General features: G+C 42.8%; 1 protein-coding gene across 1 annotated transcript in view; it reads right to left on the bottom strand.

Annotated features, from left to right (window-relative positions):
• The window catches only part of PRKCI (protein kinase C iota), a 202,042-nt gene that overhangs the window by 86,080 nt on the left and 93,594 nt on the right, over positions 1-22,368 (bottom strand). Inside the window, exons 3-7 of the mRNA XM_082252559.1 lie at positions 12,142-12,231; positions 11,850-11,900; positions 7,896-7,981; positions 7,329-7,466; positions 3,651-3,705 (exon numbers count right to left, since the gene is read on the bottom strand). Of these exons, the coding sequence (XP_082108685.1) occupies positions 3,651-3,705; positions 7,329-7,466; positions 7,896-7,981; positions 11,850-11,900; positions 12,142-12,231 (420 nt within the window). The remainder of the gene's footprint in view (positions 1-3,650; positions 3,706-7,328; positions 7,467-7,895; positions 7,982-11,849; positions 11,901-12,141; positions 12,232-22,368) is intronic.

The following is a 22,368-nucleotide window of genomic DNA, read 5'->3' as shown; positions in this document are numbered from 1 at the left end:
ACCATCACATGAGCCAAAAGACATACCCAAGGACCACTACCAAAACAGAGAGACGAGCCATTAGGGGAGCCGGATCCAAAGAGGCATCACAGATAAACTGCAGCCCCTGGACTAGCTAGTTCGCCAGCTTGGAAAAAGACAAGGGGGAGCTGTTCCCCCTCCAGGTCATGGTGTAGGAGCTTAGCCCACTCGGTCAGAGTTTGGGACACTAGGGCAATGGTAAATACCGGCCTCATTGCTGAACCAGCCAGAATGTACATATGCAGGCCACAGTCTCCGCCTTCCGGTCAGCTGGATCCTTAAAGGCCAAGACTCTTCCACCAGAATCATGGTTGCCTTGTTTAATCTGGAAACCGGAGAGTCCACCACCGGTGGCACGGTCCACTTCTTAAGGGACTCCTAAAAGGGGTAACACCTAGTAAAGTGCTTAGGGACCCCACGGGGAAAGCTTTGGTCATACCAAATTTTTAGCGTCAATTCTGTCAAAATAGGTGGGGAAAGGAAACACCTTTGCCGCTTTGGATGACTTGTGAGTGCCAAAGGGCACCTGCGCCTATGTCGCCATTTCAGCTGCGTCCTCCATCTTCAGGGTCTCACGCACAGATACAATCAGTGCATCCACCAGCGCCTCTTCGAGCGCAGTCGCAGACGTGGAGGAATCATCCTCACTATCAGAGGATTCCAGGAGCGTGGTTGCAGACCCAGCAGGGGGATCCACATCCACGGCGGCCGAATCAGATTTAGGATCTGATGATACAGATGAGGCAGGGGAAGGTGGGGGGCGCTTTTTGCTAGCCCGTCGCCCGCAAGCCACCTCCACCCGGCACACAAGGGACTCTAGGACCATCGTCAGTGCATGGATGGATGGATAGTTAGGGCCCAGGGCGTTCCGCAGCCTCAGAGAGGGGATCAGGTAGGGAAACGTGCTCCAAAGACTCCATGAGTCACCAGGGGGATCCCACAAAAAGTGTAAAACACTGCTAAGGGACAACCCCCACGGCGCTGGCAGCACCAACCAGTCACCAGGCACAAAGCAACAAGCGATCCTCAGGAGAGATGGAGAGGACCCCACCAGACTCACCACCCACAGAAACAGGCACCTGCAGTCACCAGGAGAATCTGCACTACACATGCGGCGATCAGGAAGTAAGGGCTCCACTGTCATGGCTGCTGCTATTTCCAATAGCAATCCACAACAAAACGGCCGCCGGGCTACACAAACATGGCCGCCTTGTAAAGAAACACACAAGCTAATGTTAGTAATATTTAGGTAAAATATTTAGGTAAAACTATCTTGGCTGTATTACAGCCACGATAGTTTACAGTTTTTTTTTTTTTTTATATATTTGAAAGTTGCACTTCTGTGAAAAAGCAATATTTAGGTTTGTTTATGAAATTTGGTTTTATTTATAAAGATGTTATATGTCACAACGGCTGAATCTGTGTCTAAGGGTCCTTTCACACGGGGCGGACCGTTTTTTGATCCGCTCCGGCACTTTTTTTTATTTTTTTTACGGACACGGATGACACTTGTGTCCTCCGGTCCGTGTGTCCGTTTATCATCCCATCCGTTTGCGGATGATAAACGGAGATAATGTATGTCAATGGGATTGCTGATGTCAGCGGATGACACTGCTGACATCCGTTTTTGCGTCCGTTCCGTTTTTTTAAACGGAAGAAAAATAGGGTTCTCTTCCGTTCCAAAAAACGGAACTGATCGGAAAGGACGCAAATCGGATGTCAGCGCGGATGACTATCCTTTGACATCCGCAATCCCATTGACATGCATTATGTGGGATGAAAAACGGATATACGGACCGCCCGTGTGAAAGGACCCTTAAATACATGTTCAAACCTTAATACCATAATAACAATAACATGTTGGTATTAGATTTTTACTCGAGGAGTATATAATGAGTTTGGACATTCTAGAGAAATGCCTAAATAATGCATTACAATATAACTAAACCTATTTGTTTTAGTAGACTAAAATGTACTGGAGATTTTAGTTGACTAAAATCCGACAAACTAAAACAACTCAGATGACTAAAACACGATTAAAACTAAAATGGCATTTTAGTCAAAAGACTATGACAAACCAAATCAAAATTTGACGTAAAAATTAACACTAGTGAAAAGCGGATTAAAAATTGATTGGAGAACTAAACTAGTTAAAGGATAATTTCAATTTTTGAAAAAAATAATAAATGCACATTTTTTGCAGGTAAAAAAAAAAAAAAAGTGCATAGCACTGCACCCAAGATGCATGGTCAGGCTCCTGCAGACGTCCGGGGATAACTGTCTGAAAGCACTTCTGATAAGGGCAGACAGTTACTTGAGAGCTGGAAGATCAATAAATTACAACAGCGCTCACCAGCGAAAAAGGATCCCCTGGCCACTGTCACAGTGGGGGGTTAGGGTGCATGCTGAAAATGTTACACCCTAAATATGGGTGCAACGTGTAACATGTTTACAAAGATGAACTTAGCCTTTACGCTTCTCACATAAGGGAGAAGAAGCCCATGAACTTAAGACACTAGAAAAGTGACTCACATAATAGGGCACGGTTATAGGGAGGACCCTTCCTCAACAGTTTGCCATCATCCAATTATCTGAAGGTACTAGCCTATAAACACAGGCTCTAATGCAAATTAAACCCCTTTTTAATGCATACTGTTAGACATGATGATTTGGTTGGTTGCAGGCTGGTCGGCGAGTTGAGCTGGAAAATTACTTTGGTTTTGTTTTACATGTGTTGCCCTTTCATGTGCTCCTTGCTGCAAAGGCCAGTTATAGGATGGGGAAGTGGCCATTTGTTTGTACTGTTGGAATACTGGTAAAGGAACACACTGGACACCTTTGTTGCCCGTGTGCTATATTCTGGGTGTCCAGTGCACCCATGTGCTTTTAAGGAGGGTGGACTACCTCCAGGCTCTCCTGCCCTGTGCCTATCCATTATAATGCATGTGCTTCCACTATGGAAGCTCTCAAAATGTAGAGTTAGGACTCCAGAAAATGCTTGGGTGCTTTAAAGTGGCTCTGCGGCCTGCACATTTATTTGCAAATGTGTGCAAATGAAACCCCTGTTTTTAACCCAAACTCTTAAGACAGCATAATTTGGTTCATTGAGGGCTGGTCGGTGAGTTGAGCTGGAAATTTATCTGGTGTTGTTCTATAAATACTCAGCCCGTGCCCTATACAGCATGATTAAGATAATACATTTATTTTAGTTCCTTAGGCTGGCCACAGAGAAGTTATTTTTTTCTTTTGTTCAACCAGTGGGTTGATTGAAGGAAAATTACTCGATTCCCCCATCCACACATTCGATATAGATGGGGGAATCCCTCCCACTGAGCTATTGTATTCTGACAGTGGGGAGACTTCCCCGCCATCAGAGTACACTGATCAGCACTTCTGGCAATAGCAATAGATATACATTTTTCCAGCAGGCTGGTTGTACACAAGTCAATCGATAGATCGACTTGTATTCAACCAGCCGGCCCACACATGAAGTGGGCGAATTTCGATCCATGTATGGCCAGCTTTACTCCCAACTATAAAGAAAAAATACAGAAAATATTTACAAAACCATTATGCATTGTGAAAATTTTAAGTGCCTAGTCTACTCAAATTACAGCCGTTCATGTTACCTTGCTCCTGATGTTCTGGATGTACAGGTGGTGGATCGATTGGAATGATTGGCTCCTGCAAGCAAAAAACGCAATCTGACATTTTGCAAATATATACTTTCTTCATTTAGACTTAAAGAACAGTAATATTTACCCATACTAACAAGACATTGGCTTATGGTATACTGCATTAATGCAATTACTTTTAGAGTAAATTGTTTATGCACACACTAGAGCTGCACGATTCTGGATAAAATGAGACTCACGATTTTTTGCTTAGAATAAAGATCACGATTGTTGGGGTAACATCCTCTTTTACATTATAAAAAAAAATTGGGCTAAATTTACAGTTTCGTTTTTTTAAATTAATTAAAGTATATTTTTTCTCAAAAAACTGTGTTTGAAAGACTTCTGCGCAAATACAGTGTTACATAAAAGATTGCAACAATCACCATTTTATTCTCTAGGGTCTCTGCTAAAAAATATATATATAACGTTTGGGGGGCTCTAAGTAATTTTCTAAGCAAAAAAATGCAGATTTTTAGCTTGTAAGCAACAAGTGTCTGAAAAAGGCTTAGTATTTAAGAGGTTAAACTGCCCTCACTTACAGACGGAAGTTCATTCCTATGATCTAAAAAAAAAGGAAATGTTACGAAAAATTACAGAATCGAGGACTTGCTTTTTTAAGATTGCGAGGGGTGACGGGGGGTGGGGGGGTGACGGGCGGGGGGGCTGACGGGCGGGGGGGGTGACGGGCGGGGGGGGGTGGGGGGAAATCGAGGTCGGGATTTTTTGAACTAATAATCATGCAGCTTTAGCACACACCCGACTGCGTACAGAAACGTTCAACAGCATAAAAAGATCCAGAAAGCATTTACTGAAACATCTTCACATACAAATAACATGGTTTGTAGCAGTTCCCACTATAACAAATAACTGCTGGATTGACCTACAAATAAACAATTCTCATAGTTGTCTGTGAAAACCTCTTATGAGGGCTAAACAAACAAGGATCCATCAGTGAAATTGGCTAGTGAATATTTTATGAAAGCATCAAGCATAAAATTACCAATAAGCAAAGTATTAGTTTGTAATATCAGCAGAGCAATTATGGGCCCTGGGTGGTGCTCAGGGCATAAGCTTCAACTCTCTGCATTATTTCTGTGTGATCAACCGCTACAAATAATCATATTCCTTAATTTACTTCATTGTATACAAAGTATAAATATAATTTAAGTTTTGTTTTGGGCATTTGCAAGGTATTCTATGTTCACTGAACATAAAACAAAACCTCCCACCAATCTTATCTTCTCCTTTTTTCTTTAATGACCGCGGCCAATATCATGTTGGTCATTCTGGTACTGGCAACACCTAGCCAATTACTAAATTTCAAGTTCCATAGGCCAAATGCTGCAGAATAAGGACCACTATTGAGGGAAAGAAATAAGGCAAGCTCAGGTGTTGCCAGTGTGGAAGAGCCTGTGTGATGTAGGTTATAAACATCATTTATATCTCTGCATTTTAGTGGAGTGAATTAACTACTCTACCTGCTACATCCTTGGTGTGGTTTTCAGCAAAATACACCTTGTACTGTTACTGTGCCATCCTGTGTATGAATCCAACCTTAGGCCTGGTTTTCAAGTGATCAAACTGCTCGCTATCTAGCACACAATTTACTGTAGTACTGTTAAATACAGTGACCTGTCAGCTGAGCTTCATTGTTTCTTGAAGAATACAAAGATCCAGCGCAGCCTGGCTCAAACACTTAGCCAGGGATGCATAAATCATATCACCCAAAGCCCAGCAGTTCCAGGCACCAGCCAGGTGCTTTTATTTTAACATTTAGCCTTGCAGCGGGCAAACAGCAGGGTTTACTTTTTTTTTCTCCCTTAAGTTACCATAAAGACCCCATCATTTTCAAAAGCCCCAGACATTATCAGGACAAGTAGATTGTCATAAGGGATAAGCAGATTGGGGCCCTGATTTAGTCCCTTGTACAAGTAGTTTTTAAAAACAATTTCCACACCACTGACTTAGCCCAGGACACATAGAACCGGGGTAAGAGAAGTCCTGTCCTGCACAGATTAGGAATATCCCTGTACAGTCACACGGATACTGAGGCACCAGCCCCCAGAACCTGTACATTTACACTTTCCCTCCATAGAGCTTGCAGCCTTTTCATAACAGCACAGCCTGGGATTTACTGACTCATCATCTCCTCCAGGAATGTGTACAGCCTAAGCCATTCTTTGCCACATGTGGCTGGACACCAATAAAGCAGCCAGCCCTGCTGCTGACAGCCCACTTAACTTAGCTGTCCATCGAGAGGAAGAGCTCACCTCTGCTAAGGGCTCATCGTTCTCTTTTAGCCTGGCTGTGCAGGTACAGTGACATCACTAGCCTTGTCGAGCACACAGTCTCAGCCGCTAGTGTGTTTTTTTTTTTTTTTAAACGCCGTGGCAGCCTGGCAACCTGGTATTGTCCAGCCCTGGCCTAGGCTCTCCTGTGTCTACAGCTTCATAGCTGTAAATCTGCAGTATCAGAGGCATTGTTGCCTGTAAGCTGTTGTTGCTTGTTCCATGCATCTCCCTGCTTTAAATTCATTCATTCTGTGAATCTGTGCTTTCGCTATCTCTGCTGCTGATAATGAATAATAACCAACCAGTTATCAGATTACCAGTCATCAGGAGTTGACTCCTCTACTGAGAATGCCATTTTGACACAGAGAGACAGTGCAGAACAAGGCACGGTAGGTCACTGAAGAGGAAAAGATCAGCAGCATGGAGAACACAGTCAATACTAGTGACTAGTCCATTGCCTTCTGCTTACCATTTTGGGCATGGCCTCCACAGTTCAGACCTACTTTACCTAAAGCTAACCACAAAACATGAGTAGGCAAACCATGCAATATGGCTGCACACATTTCAACCCCTGAACTACTTTTTTTTTTTAAATAAACATTCTGTGAGTGGGTAGATTACTACTATTCATTATATGGAGGATGGGGAGCAGACACCAACCACCTTTTTCTCTAGCCAAGAATTTATATTTATTTGCCTAAACGTCAATTGTCATTTTCACCCAAAATATTCCAGCCAAGAGCGTCTGCTGCTACACACTTGTAAAAAAAAAAAAAAAAATCAGACCCAATCCAGCAAAACTCTGCCAGTGGTTCATTTATGTGTATAGATACCTTAAACACAGACTAGCTGCATTGTGCTTTTAAGCCAATGAAAGGACTGCTTTAACTGAAGGCTAATACAGTTAGCGCCAGTTCACTCTAGTGTGATGCCAGACATCGCATGTGATTCACACTGCATTGTTGTGCAGATCACATGCGATGTCTGTGCAATGTGATTTCACCCATACAAAATGTGCAGGATCCTTTTTTTGGTCTGTACTGGAATCGGATCGCATGGGTGTTCACACCTATGCGATCAGATTCCTGCACCATTTCACAGTTCACACTGTGATCCAATCTGGGGGGTGTCATTAACTTTACATTGACACCCCCAGCGATTCGCAAATCTTAGTGTGAATCACTGTGCGATTCTGGTGCATGAGGGAATCGGCACTGATTCGCAGGGTTTCCCACGTCACACCAGTGTGAACCGGGACTTAATCTAATGACCTGATGAAGATTAAAAAGAATATGGTTGTGACATTTTTCTTTTTCACGTAATAAATATGGATACTTACAGCTATTGTATGTCGCCCACATTCAATGCTAACAAGCTTGTGGCATTTTTTATGAACCAACAGCTTACAGTTGATACATTTATAACCTTGCCGTCCTAATCCCCATATCCGGTCGGTGCAGATGGCACAGTGCGCTCGCTAGAAAAAGAGAAAACACATGAAAACATTTAGTTTCAACAAACTGTCTGCATAAGACTCCTACACAGTCAGCTGTCTTCAGTGAATATAGGGAGAATAGACATATTGTCTACACAGTACAATTTCACTACACAACATTTTAGGTGTCCAGAAACACAGACCTATAAACATGCACAACTTATTACATTAAGATTTTATGAGCGTGCATGCGCTTATTTCGAACTGTAACATGTGCAAAAAACACCACTATTTCAGTAAAAACCTGTGTGCCAAATGTTAAACAATTTCCATCTACTATCTCATACAAATTAGAGAAACAAAGTACTCCTCGGGTGAATGTAAGCAAAAAAACTCTTTGCATCATACTGTGTAATAACAGTCTAGCAATGTTAATTATCTTTTGAAACAGCATCTAGAAGCAATACCCACTCTGTTAAACCTCTTCGCTTGGAATGTGTGACCATTTGCACAGTACAGCTTTCGCCACCTTCTTGCTCCACGTCTATAGATTGATTCTAATAACAGAAACATAAAGAATAATCAGTTTTTTTATTTTTTTATATTTGCATTGCTTTAAATTTCCAAAGAAAGCCTTGAAAACAAACCCATAACACCAAGCCTGTCACCGGTCATAAAAAAAAGCCTCTGATCGGGTCCTTATTTTTATTTACATCAGCTGTTTGGGGAAGGGAGCATTAGGGTAAAATATTCAATATACCGTCATTTCTATTCACTTGTGAAATAGGGCAAGCACATGGTAGATGATATAGAATATGAAAGGCTACCTCCCTAAAGTATTGCCATGTATGCATAATCTGGCTATGAATAATCTTTGCTGCAAATGATTGCCTTACAAACATACTTCTTTCCATTGGGCAAATTAGCATATTTGTGCCTAATAGGGAAGGAGATCTCAGGAGGAAACAGTGATCAGATGAGAAGATCCAACCCAACCATTTGGTGTTTGCTGCCCTTAGGACGGGCCTACAGATATGTGAACATAAAACCTGTAAACACATGTAAACCTGTAAACACCTGGGTCCGAGCATGTAGCCTGGCAGGAAGGGGTGGTTGCTCTTTACAGGCCATTCCCCGCCCCCCCAAAGCACCTTGTCCCCATGTTCCCCACAACCCTGGCCGTGGGTTGTGGAGGTCTACGGTATCCCGTCCCTCCCCCATGTAAATAAATATGGGGTACATTGTCATCGACCCAGCATGCAGTGGTCAGTGACATCACAAGGGTGCGTGGCCACCCAGTGATGTCACCATGTGGCCCCACCCCTAAGCTATTTAAAGCTGAGTTCCACTCAAAAGTCTCCTCCACCCCTCTGGTGCCACAATTGGCACCTCTCAGGGGGGAGGGGTGGTACCTGTTTTTGACAGGTACCCTGTCCCCACTTCCGTCGGACCTCGCTACGGCGAGGTTCATCTGAGGTTCGGTCCCCTACTCCTCCCTCTGGTTCGTGGCTAATTACTGAACGCAGAGCGCTTCGCGCTAATGCGCAGTGGGGACCCGGCCATGAAGCCTCAAGGCTGCGGTGCTGACATCGCTGGACTCCAGGACAGGTAAGTGTCCTAATATTAAAAGTCAGCAGCTACAGTATTTGTAGCTGCTGAATTTTAATTTTTGGAGGGGGGCGGAACTCCGCTTTAAGAACTGTCAGACAGCAGAGCAGGCAGACAACAGGAGCCAGCAATGGGTGCAGACTCTTTCTTTTCCTGGGGGTTGGCGGCGGCGTTCCGTGATTGACGCTGGATCTACACCGGCGACATTGTTTTTTTTGTTTTAAGAATGTCAAAAACTGTCTGTTTTTATTTCTTTTTGACACTTCTTTTGGTGAATGAGTATGGGGTACAATTTACCCCATACTCATTCACATGGGGGGGGTCTGGGGGCCACCTTGTTTTTGGGGGCATGTGACCTGGTATGGTTTAGGAGGGCTCGCCATTTTTTTAATTTTGGTGTGGGGTTCCACTTAAAATCCATACCAGACCCGAAGGGCCTTATATGGATTGGGGGGGACCCCCACGCTGGTTTTTTTTTCCTCAAATTTTATTGCCGGACATTCTTTGGTTTACATTTAGCTGTCAGTGGGTAGCTGATGGGTCATCGCTTGTTAAGGACTTCCCGGCCTGCTCCCTAACAACCAGATATGGTTAACGATGCCGGTGACCATGGGCTCTGAAAATTTGCATCCGAACCGTATGTGGAAATCCCCACTGAACAGCTGCTTTGAAAATTTGCAGTGAAAATGAACGAGGCATTCGCACTGGACAAAGTATTGATATAGCAGTGATTACAGTCCAAATATTAGACTGATGCTGCTCACTCTTTATTATTGGTATGAAGGTTGTATTTTTTGCTTGCAGCTATTTAAAAGAATGCTAAGACAAGGAGTCTGAATAGCTATGTGACACTGCTACATAACTAAAGGCAACAAGCGAGTATTATTATTGCAAAATTTGTTGTAGAAAGTGAATTCCAAGATCTTTGTTCCCTTTTTTCACAATGAAAGCAGGATTCAGGGTCCAAGGAGACAAAATTACACAACTCTTGGCAAGTAAACTTCAGAACAGACCCATTCACTTTCAGTCACAAAGCACTAGTCAGTCCTCAGCACCCTGCCATCTTGTATAAGCAATCTATAGTAACTTGAAGAGCTTTATGCTCCCAAAGTTCCTACCCTCTGAGATATTACATAGGAAGCTTTATATAAGGTCTACAAATGCAAAAAAAGATGGGTCTGGTCAGCCAACTGGTTTGTCAAACAAGACTAGTTAAGAGGAGAGTTCTGATCGGAGGTCGGAAAGGCAAGTGATCGTGAGACAAGGGGACTGCACTGGCATTAAATATGGGTGCCTCAACCATGGGTCACTTTAGAGGGAATCTGTAATCACTGGGCAAACGCTACATTTAAAGGGTATGGTATGTAACTAAACAATGAACTTCTATTTGGTCTGTTAAAAATACCATTAGACGTCATTTATTTTTGTGCAAAAATACCTGTTAATATACTGTAGCCAGAAATATTGTAAGCAGATAACTTTTTTACTCTCTCTGTCTATGCTTACTCTAATTATCCGCACTTTTTTCAGCTATCGCTTAGGTCTACAGAATCATCTAGGTTATGGACAATAGCAGAGGGGCATAGTTACAGATAGAGTAGGCTGAGGAAGCATTGTAATTCTAGGAGTGGAAATGGGTTATTTGCAGAAACACCAAATAAAAATAAAGGAACGAAGCTTGAAAAAAAGAAAGCAAGTACAGCTGCCAGTGTCCAAGAGTTTTGCAATACATTCGATTGTGTGGTTTGGGTTTAGATACACAGTAAAAATCTGTGTTAAAACACCCTTAAATAGGTATTGCAGTCTTTGGGGTATGCTTAGTGGAAGTTAAATGCAGTATTATATACCAAAACTGAACTCATAAAACAAGATAATATTTTTCCTGAACTTACCAACAGGAAATGCACCCAAATACAATGTAGACATGATACAAAAAACAAAGCAAATGCCAGTGTGCCCGAGGGGACTTGACTTTGAACAGTGACAATTTGCTATGTTATAGGGAACATATTGAAATTCTAATTGTTCCTAAGCATTACCCTGAAAGATTTTCCTTTTGTCTGGAACAGTGCACTGTTCATTCATTCTGTGACCAGGATCCCTTGTTACACTACAGCCACAAAACTGTACATCAACAGTGTGAGATTGTAATGCATTGTGCCCAGGACTGCTAGTCTCACGAGACTTACGAAAATCTTCAACTTTTCAAATCAGGCCCACTTTACTAAAATATAAAAATGTATTTTTAAAACCTCTTTTCAGTGGCACTATGCTGACAGGTAAAGACTGACTTATTAAATGCTGTGCTGCACCTTTATTATTCAACCAGCGGCCTGGGGAGTGAGTCAAGGACCTGGCAGTGGTGCGTGGATCACAAGAATCACTCAACATAATTAAATGTTTTTCCACTGTGTATTTAGGTGCTTGACTGAAGTTTAGTAGTATAGATTGACATAAGTATCCATTGAAAATTTCTGGTCTGTCTTTTAACACATTTTGAATCCCTGACTGCAATTCTAAAACAGGCTGCTACTGGCAACAGACACAGGGAGATATTTATAAAGCAGTGAATGTGACTGTTACTAACCATTTACTGCATGCTATTCACTGTTATTTAAACCTTTGCCCCAGAAAGATTCACCTGCAATGAATGTCTACCAAAAGTCACAGTCACCAATTTAGAACTATCCCCTCTAGTGTATAGTCTCCTCTAGCATAAATCAAACATGATCTGTCTGACAAATGTTAGATGAATGAAAAAAGCTAGGCAACATCATTTTGCTCACGTCAGTAAATATGTATAAATAGCACACTTACTGTCTTCACCAAGGCAGGGCATTCCGGGCCTCTCAGGGGTACAAGGAAACACTGTGAACATAACATGGTGTTTATTCAGTTGTAATATCATTGCACAGATGCAGATACATGTATATGCAGCCCTATTCCCTGTAAAATATATCTAAAGTACCTAATAACTCTATAATATTGTCTTACCATTACTTTTATTTCAAAGCTAATACGCTATATTTCACACAAAATACTTTTCTGTGACAAACCATCCGTTTGCTATTGATTAAAGTGTCTTTAAATAACTATTGTATTTGCTCACCATGAATTAGGAGCTCGGAGTCTTTATTTAGCTCATATAACCGGAAAGCTTCTTCCAGCTCCAACTGTGAGGAAACAGTGCATGGATCTCCTGTTATTAAATACAGAGAAAAACACACAATGAAAGATACAGCTAACCTGTTTAAGACAATATAAATTGGACTATTTACATATTTCACAATAATAGATTATTTCTGTGTTTTGAATGCAAAAGGAGACCATGGGTTTTTAAAGTAGAGCTAAAACCCTAATTAGATTATTTGCCAAAACACTTTGTATTAACCACTGATTTGTTTTTTTCTAAAATACTGTTTTTACCAGTTTCTTATCTTCTTACTGCTAATGTCCTCCAGTCTCTTTCAGCCTCTCTGCACATCATTGCTCAGTAATGATGTACTATGGCTGTGCAACGTGTGTTGTCACGACCACTTTTAAGACATGGAGACATTTTTAATACATGGAGCGAATTTCTTTCCTGCAACCACGACACTACAGTGTTGATAAGGGAATCCCTCCCGCTAAGCCATTGTGTTCTCCTGGCAGGGGGGGGGGGGGGGGGGGGAAAGCCAGTGATCATTGCTAGGGGCTATACCAGCCCTTAGCAATAATTGCATGCAAAACCCAGCAGGCTGGTTTTACCCAAGTTGATCAATTGATCAACTTGGTACATTCAGCCTACCCATACATGGTTCAACTTTTGGCTAGTTGCTGCTGAACCAGCAGAGATTCATCTATTGCCGGCATTCGTCTCCACCAGAAAGAAGCTCATGTGACAGGGTGACAATGCCAAAAACACCAGTTGAAAGATAGTTGTCACACTATAACTGGAAAACCCAGAACAAAAACTAAAACTGGACCACTAGTTTTTTTTTTTTTTTTTTTTTTTTTAATAAAGCTGAATAATTAAACAGGTTAAAAACCTTTTTTGAAATCACGTTAAAATGTGTGACAATTTAATGAACTGGTTAAGATCTACTAAAAAAAAAAAAAAAAAAAAAAGGTAAAGGATCCAGGGTAAATAATATGGTGATATTAAGGGTGCGCTGATAATTAAAGCTGCTACCTGAACTGTGTATAGTGTTAAAGTGATAAAAAATGAAGGTGCGCTATAAATCAACAATCAACAACAAGTATGTGACAAAACATATACAATAGTGATGTTGAATAAAGGTAAATACATAAATCAATCTATGTATAAAGAATCAAAATCCAATTGTGATAAACGTCCACTCTGTGCTTTATCACCACGTGTGTGGTTTAAGGTGAAAAACACATTCCAATAAAATCCAATAAATCAATTCCGTGATGATCTCCACCAAGTGTTAAAAAACAAAAGTGAACTACAAGTGCTGTATCCAGTGCTCTGAAGTAGAAAATCCCATCACCAGTTAGCTTCCCTCCTTACCAGAGGTATTGGAGTTATAGGCAGAAAAGGTTCTGACTGCTAGATGGTAGACAGAGATATCTAGGAAAGAATCACCCCACAGTAAAGATGAGGATGGACTCTTACCAGATACTGGGAATAAACAGGCACATATGGGATCCAGTGGTAATCGATTGCCCGATCGTATATCCCGCTTCCTGCTGAAGGATCTAAATCTCTATTCCCTCTCACACAACATGCGTGGGACAAATAGAAAAGGAGACCATAGCGTATTATCCCCGAGATATAGTTTATTAAGCAAGTAATGCACTTACATGTATCAGGGGAACTCAAGCGTGGATGACAGGCAAATACACAGATCCCGGCTGCAGACCGGGCTTCTGTGTGACGTCTGTGGCGGCGCGACTCGCCTCCTCTCTGAGAGTCGCGCCGCCACAGACGTCACACAGAAGCCCGGTCTGCAGCCGGGATCTGTGTATTTGCCTGTCATTTCGGGAGTCAAGCTCCCTTCATCAGTCTACATCGGGTAATGCACTAGGTGTTTGCGTCTCCTTTTCTTTTATGAGCCCTATAAACCAACTTGAGTCTTATCGGTGTTCTTCGAGAATTAATTACCTCATAGTGCATGCAGTTAGAGCCTTCAGTTATTGCTTATTTTAAAGATCTTTGGCTGCTTGTTAGGAATATGTAAATATTTTTCATGTGGCCCTAGCACCTCTCCTGTAGCTGTGGCAACCCCCTCATCTCTGTCCCCACCTTGTCTCAGCATTTGGCAGCAAAGAGGACGACAGAACTCCATATACAGATTCTGCGCAGCTGCAGCACCCTTTCGTCTCTGTCTCTCCTGGTCTCAGCATTCAGCAAACCCCAGCCCTCCTCTGGTCCTCCTCCAGACCCGGCACTTTCAGCTTCCCAGCTCCATTCATAGCTTCTTCTAGGCAGCAGCACAAGGTAAAGGGGGTGTACTGTGATGCAAGGGAGGGTGGGGACTTTTGACATCTAATGAAAGGGGGAGAAGGGTGCTTTGGACATCTAGTCTTACAGATATAACCAGCCCTTTGAGGGCAACCATAATGTTGATGTGGCCCGCAATGAAATTGAGTTTGACACCCCTGGTCTAAGCATAGGTGCACTTTAAGTACAATAATAAAATGGTACAACATTCAAACTGTAAAGCACCGGTCAACCAAAACATATTTTTTATTTTTCTGTGGCTATTACAAGAATTTAAAACTATTCAAGTAATCCAGCTTTACCTGTATACTGGCGTCATAACATATCTATATTATCAAACTACAATTGTGCTGCGCTTCAAACAAAACTAATAATAAAAAATAATAGTGTAAGTTAGACCTTTGCATAAAGGTTGACTGCAATTCCAATTGTTATAAATCATAAAAACATTATGCAAACCCGGTGCTAAATAAATACATGCGGAGATCAATTAAAATGAAATCCAATTAGAAAAAATAAAAAAATATACAAAAATAGTCCACAACAGTGTAGTTTATAAGAACTGTGAAAAATATCTCAGTCACCAGTCATCTTCTTTAATCAAAAATACTCAATCCTTCTCCCTTTGTGAGTGTTCCAATATAACAAATCCGTGTTTCACCACAAATGTGCTCCCCCTTCATTACCTTCAGTAATGCGACCTTGCAATTAAGCTTGGTCAGAATACATCTTTTAGCATCTCCTGTGCTCAAGCAGAAATTGCCAATAAGCTGTCAATGATTGCTCTTTATATGTCACCCCACTCCGCTTGTTGATATCCAGGTACCACAAGTGAAAAAAAGCAATAGTGCTTATACCTTTTAAGAAAAATCTCTTTATTAAAAAAATAAATGCTAGGTACTCACAAATTACTGGTGCTTCCAGAGCACCAGTCTATACATGTATAGGACTCCTCACTGATGGTCTCGTTTGTATGCATAAGCCACTAGCACACACTCCAGACTAGTGGCTTGCGCATACAAGCGAGACCATCAGTAGAGATGGTTTCATAGGGATGATGTCTAAGCAGATGAAACCCATCCGAGTCCTGTCCATGCCATTGCGTACTGATGCTGTATACAGATTTATTTTGAAAGCGCTTTTTACCTACCCAATTGTAAGTGTTCTGAACTTTTAATAAATACCCTCATGGTATGATTTTACACTATGTGGAGGCTTTTTGATTTCTTTCTTTGATGACCTATCCACTTGGTGATTGTTGGAGAATATTCATCCAAACCTGAGAGCATTCTCTGCATAATCTTTTCATGGATGACGGTTAAAGAGTTTTTCCAGCATACAAGAGTGACAAGGAGATTGATGTGAGGAGTTCCTATCGCCATCCCGGGCATACTGAGTGTACATACACCGTGTGAGTTGACTCACTAGGCATATGCCAAACTGGGTCCACTCACTCGGGTAAGCCTCCTTATGGGATTGGTGGTGGACTGTGTCACAGCAATATATATGTTTTTTTTTTCCCATATTCCCTTTTGAAGCACGTTTTTGAAGATCAGTGGTTTATGTTTAGCACGATACACAAGGACTCCATCTTTCTGCATTAGTCCTTCATGCTATGTCACATTTATGATGATATGATTTTGTTCACTGTGTTATTTTATTCATTTATTTCACACATATTAATTATTACATTGTCTGCACATTTATCTGATATCCATATCAGGTTCTGTGAAATACTCTCATATGTGAATTATTCATTTGAGCTGCACATATTGTTTATATTTTATACACAACTGTGGTTTGGTATTTGCACAGCACTTCTATATGAGATGGTGATTAGTGCCTGGAGCTTTATTTCGTTAATTTAACAATTCATAGTAGCTCTCAGGACCCTTTGTTATTTTGTACTATATCTATATTATCAAAAAATTATATTTGTGATAAATAAATCTATATATCAATATATTTAATTTGTGGCAACTAGAAGTGATAATCACTTTCCACTTATGTCCGTGTGTAATAAATATTACTGAACGAGAGTAAAGGATATCAAAACCCAAGAACAAAAATTTTGCAGTTTTCCAGTGCTTAGATAATAGTGGTACATTAATTTTCATTATTCAGATTAAGAACATTTTCAGCAAGAAAAAGAAAATACCCGTTCGGCCCCTTTCACACTTGCGGACTGTTCAGATCCGCCGGTCAGTTTTTCAGGCGGATCTGAACGGATGCCCCATGCATCTCTTTGGGGCAGCGGATGTCAGCAGAGACATGTCCGCTGACATCCGATCCCGTCTGTCAAATCCGGATGGATGCAAACCCTATTTTCCATCCGTCTGGCAGATCGGACGAGAACGGACTGCTTATCTTCTGCTATAAACTTCTAATTACCAACTACCATTTAATGCAGAGAAAGACCAACTAAAGTCTGGCTTGGGTGACAATCACTGCTTCCTCCACAGATCTAGAGAACTAAGTGAGCATAGCCACCCAAAGGCAGGAAGTTTGCCATTTACAGGGTTACCAGCTGAAAAAAGAAAATTAATAACTATTTTTATTAATAACAGTATAGTCTCCAAGACTTGGACTGAGAGGGAATATCGTCATCTATAAAGACAGAACAGAAACGTGAATTCTTTAAAAAGACTGTATGTGAACTCAACGCAAAGTATATTCCCATGGGCAGTAAGTTTAAAAGGCTAAAAATTAAACCTATGTGGCCCACAGCCCAAAATGCTATAATAATAAAAGAGCCTTTAAAAAATATATAAAAATGAAGGAACACTATCATTGTTTAAACGATACAATGAATAGAACAGAATATGTAAAAAGGAAATCAAGGCCGCAAAAATTCAAAACTAACAGATTGCAAAAGATAATAGGACAAACCCCCAAAAATTCTTCAAATATATTACTAGTCTAAGGTCACGTCTGAGGGTATAGGCCAGTGATGGCGAACCTTGGGACCCCTAATGTTTTGGAACTACATTTCCCATGATGCTCAACTACACTGCAAAGTGCACAAGCATCATGGGAAATGTAGTTCCAAAACATCTGGGGTGCCAAGGTTTGCCATCACTGGTATAGGCCCCTTACTAAATCTAGAGTGGGTGCCTGGGAACAAAAAGAAGGCTAATTTATTAAATACTTTCTTCAGCTCTGTGTAGATAAATGAGCATGGGGGGGGGGCTCATGTCCATAATGAGGATAGTATTGACACAATCCCAAGTGATCCACAATGACTCAAAATTTATATGGCCCAGAAATATTTAGACAGAGTAAAGGTAAATATGGCACCTGGACCAGATGGCATACACCTACTCCTAAAAGAATTGAGGTCCTACAAGAACTGAGCTCTGTCATTTCAAAGCCAATGTGGTGCCTATATTTAAAAAGGGATCAAAGTGAGCAAAAAATGGATTTTTGTAAGATCTTACCGTAAAATCCTTTTCTCTTAAGCTCATTGACAGACGTAGTCTTCTTGATTCTCAAGAGCTGGGTTATGTTGTCTCCGCAGGAGTAGGACTAGGCAGAAAGACAAAACGTTCTGGCTCCACCTTAGGGGCAGTCCCTGAGGGTATATCCGCCCTCTCTCTGCTACAGGGAATCAGTTCTGTTTTAAAGCAGTACAGAGAATTTAACCCAACCCAACTCAATGATAGAGGGGCGGGTACTACGTCTGTCAATGAGCTTAAGAGAAAAGGATTTTACGGTAAGATCTTACAAAAATCCATTTTTCTCTATCGCTCATTGACAGACGTAGTCTTCTTGATTCTCAAGAGCTGGGACATCCAGAAGCAGTGCCACAAAATGAGGGGTGGGATTGACAGAATCAAAATCCAATCTAGAAGGCCCAACCGGAGCCAACCAGAAGTATCAAAGGACTCATCGAGAAAACAGATGAGACCTACCCCACAAATCCTCGAGGTAGACCAACAGTCTCCTCAAACAGTGGCCTGCAGGAACCTTGCGGCCAGAAGAGGCATCTGACGATGCCATCACATAAACCTTATACAATATTGTAAAGGTATGAACCGACTACTAAAACAGTCGCCTTGAAAACCTGAACCACTGACGCCTGATGGCGGAAGGTCCAGGAAACTAAGCGCCCGAGTAGAATGCGCCTTAACAGGGAACGGGGGATCCCGACCCTTAGATAAAATAAGCCTATACCACCGTCTGTCTGATCCATCTAAAGATAGTCGCAGCAGAACAGGCAACCCCTTCTTAGGGCCATCCGTGATCACAAACAGTGAATCCGTCTTACAAATTGAATCCGTAGTATTCAAGTATATCCTGATCGCCCGAGCTACATCCACGGAATGCCATGCAAATTCTCGAGGATGATTGGGCTAAGGACATAGGAAGGACAATACACTGTCCTTATTCAATGAAACTTTGAAACCACCTTAGAAGGAAGGATGGATTCGGATGAAGAACAACCTTATCCCTATGAACCACCAGATCTGGGGAACAACAGGATAATGCAGCCAGTTCTGACACCCTGCGTGCAGAAGTGATAGCCACCAAGAAGACCACCTTCTGGGATAAAGTAAGCAAGGGAATCTCCCTGATATTTTCAAAGGGAGGTGTCTGAAGAACCGACAGCACCAAATTAAGATCCCAGGATGGTAACGGCGCGTGCACTGGCAGAGCCAGGTGTCGCACCCCCTGGATGAAATTCCGCACCAAGGAATGAGTAGACAAAAGCTTCTGAAAGAAGATAGCAAATGCTGAAACCAGACCCTTGATAACACTCAAGGCCAGCTTCTGCTCAACTCCCTGTTGCAGAAAGCCAATATTCGGACTACCGAATAAAGATGTAGATGGAACCCAAGGGATTCACATCACACAATATAAGACTTCCATGTACGATGATAATCTTTCTGGAAGTCGCTTTCCTTGCTTTAACTAGAGTAGGAATAACTGAAGCTGACAATCCCTTGTCCTTCAGCACCTGGGTCTCAATAACCAGGCCGTTTAAAACCAGCGATCGTAAAGCAGGATGGAAGATCGGTCCCTGAGACAGTAGATCCTCCCTGAGAGGAAGTCTCCACGGGACGTCCGCCATCAGTCTGACCAAGTCGGCGTAACAAGCTCGACGAGGCCAGTCCGGAGCTGCCAGGATTACTGGAATTCCTTCCTCCTCTATCTTGCGAAGAAGTCTTGGCAGTAACCCAAGAGGAGGGAAGGCATACATTAGCTGGTATTGCCCCCACGGGGCGATCAGTGCGTCTGCGGTTTCTGCTAGAGGATCGCGGGAGCGAGCCACGAATCTCTGAACTTTCCTGTTGAATCGGGATGCCAACAGATCCATATCCGGGGTGCCCCATCGTAGGCACAACTGGTGGAAAACGTCTGGATGGAGGGACCATTCCCCCTGATCCAGAGTCTGACGGCTGAGATAATCTGCCTGCCAATTCTCCACCCCCGGAATGAACACCGCAGAGATTGCTGGAACAAATCGTTCCGCCCAGCGAAGAATGCAAGCCACTTCTTTGGCCGCTCGGACACTCTTGGTGCCCCCCTGGTGATTGACATAAGCCACGGCCGTGGCGTTGTCCGACTGGATCCGAACCGGGCTGCCCTGGAGCTGCTCGGTCCAGTGAATCAGACAAAGTCTGATCGCTCTCAGTTCCAATACATTTATCGGTAACCTGGATTCTTCCGGGGACCAAAGTCCCTGGACAGATAACTGACCGAGAATTCCTCCCCATCCGGATAGACTGGCATCCGTGGTCACTGTCGTCCAATATATTGGCAGAAATGACTTTCCCTGGCTGAGCATCGGAGACCGAAGCCACCAGACCAGAGACTCTCTGGTCTGTTTGCTCAATCGGATCTGATTGTCCAGGGATTCCGGATTCCGATTCCATCTGAGAGGAATCTCTTGCTGAAGAATTCGGGTATGGGACTGGGCAAATGGGACTGCTTCGAAGGAAGCCACCATCAACCCCAGACCCCTCATGCAAGTCCGAAGGGAAGACCAGCTGTTTGTGGACTGCTGATTGAATCTTTCGGAGTTTCCCTACCGGAAGAAAAACTCTTGTCCTGACTGTGTCTAGAATTAGACCCAGATATTCGAGCCTCTGGGTGGGAACCAGAAATGACTTTTGCTGGTTCACCAGCCACCCGAATTCCTGTAAAGAAATCATAGTAATTTCTATGTTTTGTAGCAAGGTCTGAGGAGACTCTGCATGAAGCAGAAGATCGTCTAGGTAACCTAGAAACGATATGCCTCTTTGGCGCAGAAGTGCCAACATTGTGGCCAACACCTTCGTGAAGACCCGCGGAGCCGTGGCGAGACCGAAAGGTAACGCCACAAACTGATAGTGGTTCTCTTCTATGGAAAAACGTAGAAACCGCTGATGTCCTGCGAAAATGGGAATGTGAAGATATGCGTCCTAGATGTCTATGGACGCCAGGACATCCCCTGGATGCAGAAAGGCTGCTACTGTGCGAATGGACTCCATTCTGAATCTTCTTATGTAGACAAAAGAATTGAGTGCCCTTAAGTCCAGAATTGGACGCACTTTGCCCTCTTTCCTGGGTATTGTAAATAGGTTTGAATAAAAACCCCTGAAAGCGTTCTGTCCAAGGAACGTGGACTACCACTCCTTGTTGTAGTAAATCTGTGACTGCTCTCCACAGATCGTCTAAACGATCCGGGGATAGTCGGCTATTGGAAGGGAAGAATCGCGCCGGTGGGAGAGATCGAAACTCGATCTTGTACCCTGACCTTATGACTTCGCAAACCCATCTGTCCGGGATTCTGGAAAGCCATGGATCCGGGAACCGGCGAAGACGTCCCCCCACCCCAGTTATGGGTGGGGGGCGCACCTTCAGGCTTTGGACGGTTTATCTTCAGGTCTAGAGGGGGCGGGCTTTTGCTTGCCCGACCAACGACCCCTGACGCCTCCTGCAGGAGCTTTGGAGGACTTAATTTTTTCACCCGCGGGACGAAAAAAACCTCTTGTGAGCAGAAAAAGAAGGCCCTCGTCTTTGACGAGTTCCTTTACCTTTAAAATTTTGCGGTAAAAAGGTGCTCTTTCCACCCGTGAGATCCTTAATGATCTCATCTAAGTTGGCTCCAAATAGACGCTCTCCTAAAAAGGGGAAATTAGCCAATGCTTTTTTGGAACCTTGGTCGGCTAACCAACCTTTTAGCCACAGTGTACGCTTGAGAACCACCGCTGAGACAGATGCTCGCGCCAATAATGAAGTGGCGTCTAACGCCGCATCACACACAAACTGTAACCCCTGTATCATCTGTTCCTATAAATCTGATACCGCCTGAGGGACCTCTTCTAGGTCCCGGCGTAACCACTTGGTCCATACAGTTACAGCCTGCGAAACCAGACCAATAGCAATTATTGGTCTGAAAGCTGATCCAATCAAGGTAAACATGGTGCGAGACATAGCTTCTATCTTGCAATCCACTGGATCTTTAAAAGACGGAGCGTCTTCTAGAGGAATAACCGTGGCTTTATTCAATCTAGCAATTGGTGAATCCACCACAGGTGGTTCTGTCCATTTCTTAATGAGGGTTTCCTCAAACGGATAACGCCTGTTAATGCGTTTAGAAATAGTAGAAATGCGTTTTGGCAGACTCCATTCTTCTTTGATTGGATTGCCAAAACATTTGGGCAATGGAAAAACCTTCGCCACTAGATGCGTTTTTAGTCCCAAAGGGGATTTCAGTTTCAGCTATTTCTGACGGAATACCCTGTAATCTTAAGGTCTCTTGAACAGATACCATGAGTGCGTTTACCAACGCTTCCTCTCTGGCTATGGCTGATGCCGAAACATCCTCCTCACTGTCTGAAAAGACAGTACACGAGACACCAATACCAGATGAAGTACCTGCAACTGCAGAAATAGGCTCAGAGT

This window comes from Pelophylax lessonae, assembly GCF_965119305.1.
Source record: "Pelophylax lessonae genome assembly, chromosome: 3".
NCBI classification, from domain to species: domain Eukaryota; kingdom Metazoa; phylum Chordata; class Amphibia; order Anura; family Ranidae; genus Pelophylax; species Pelophylax lessonae.
This window is presented reverse-complemented; position numbering and strand designations above follow the sequence as displayed.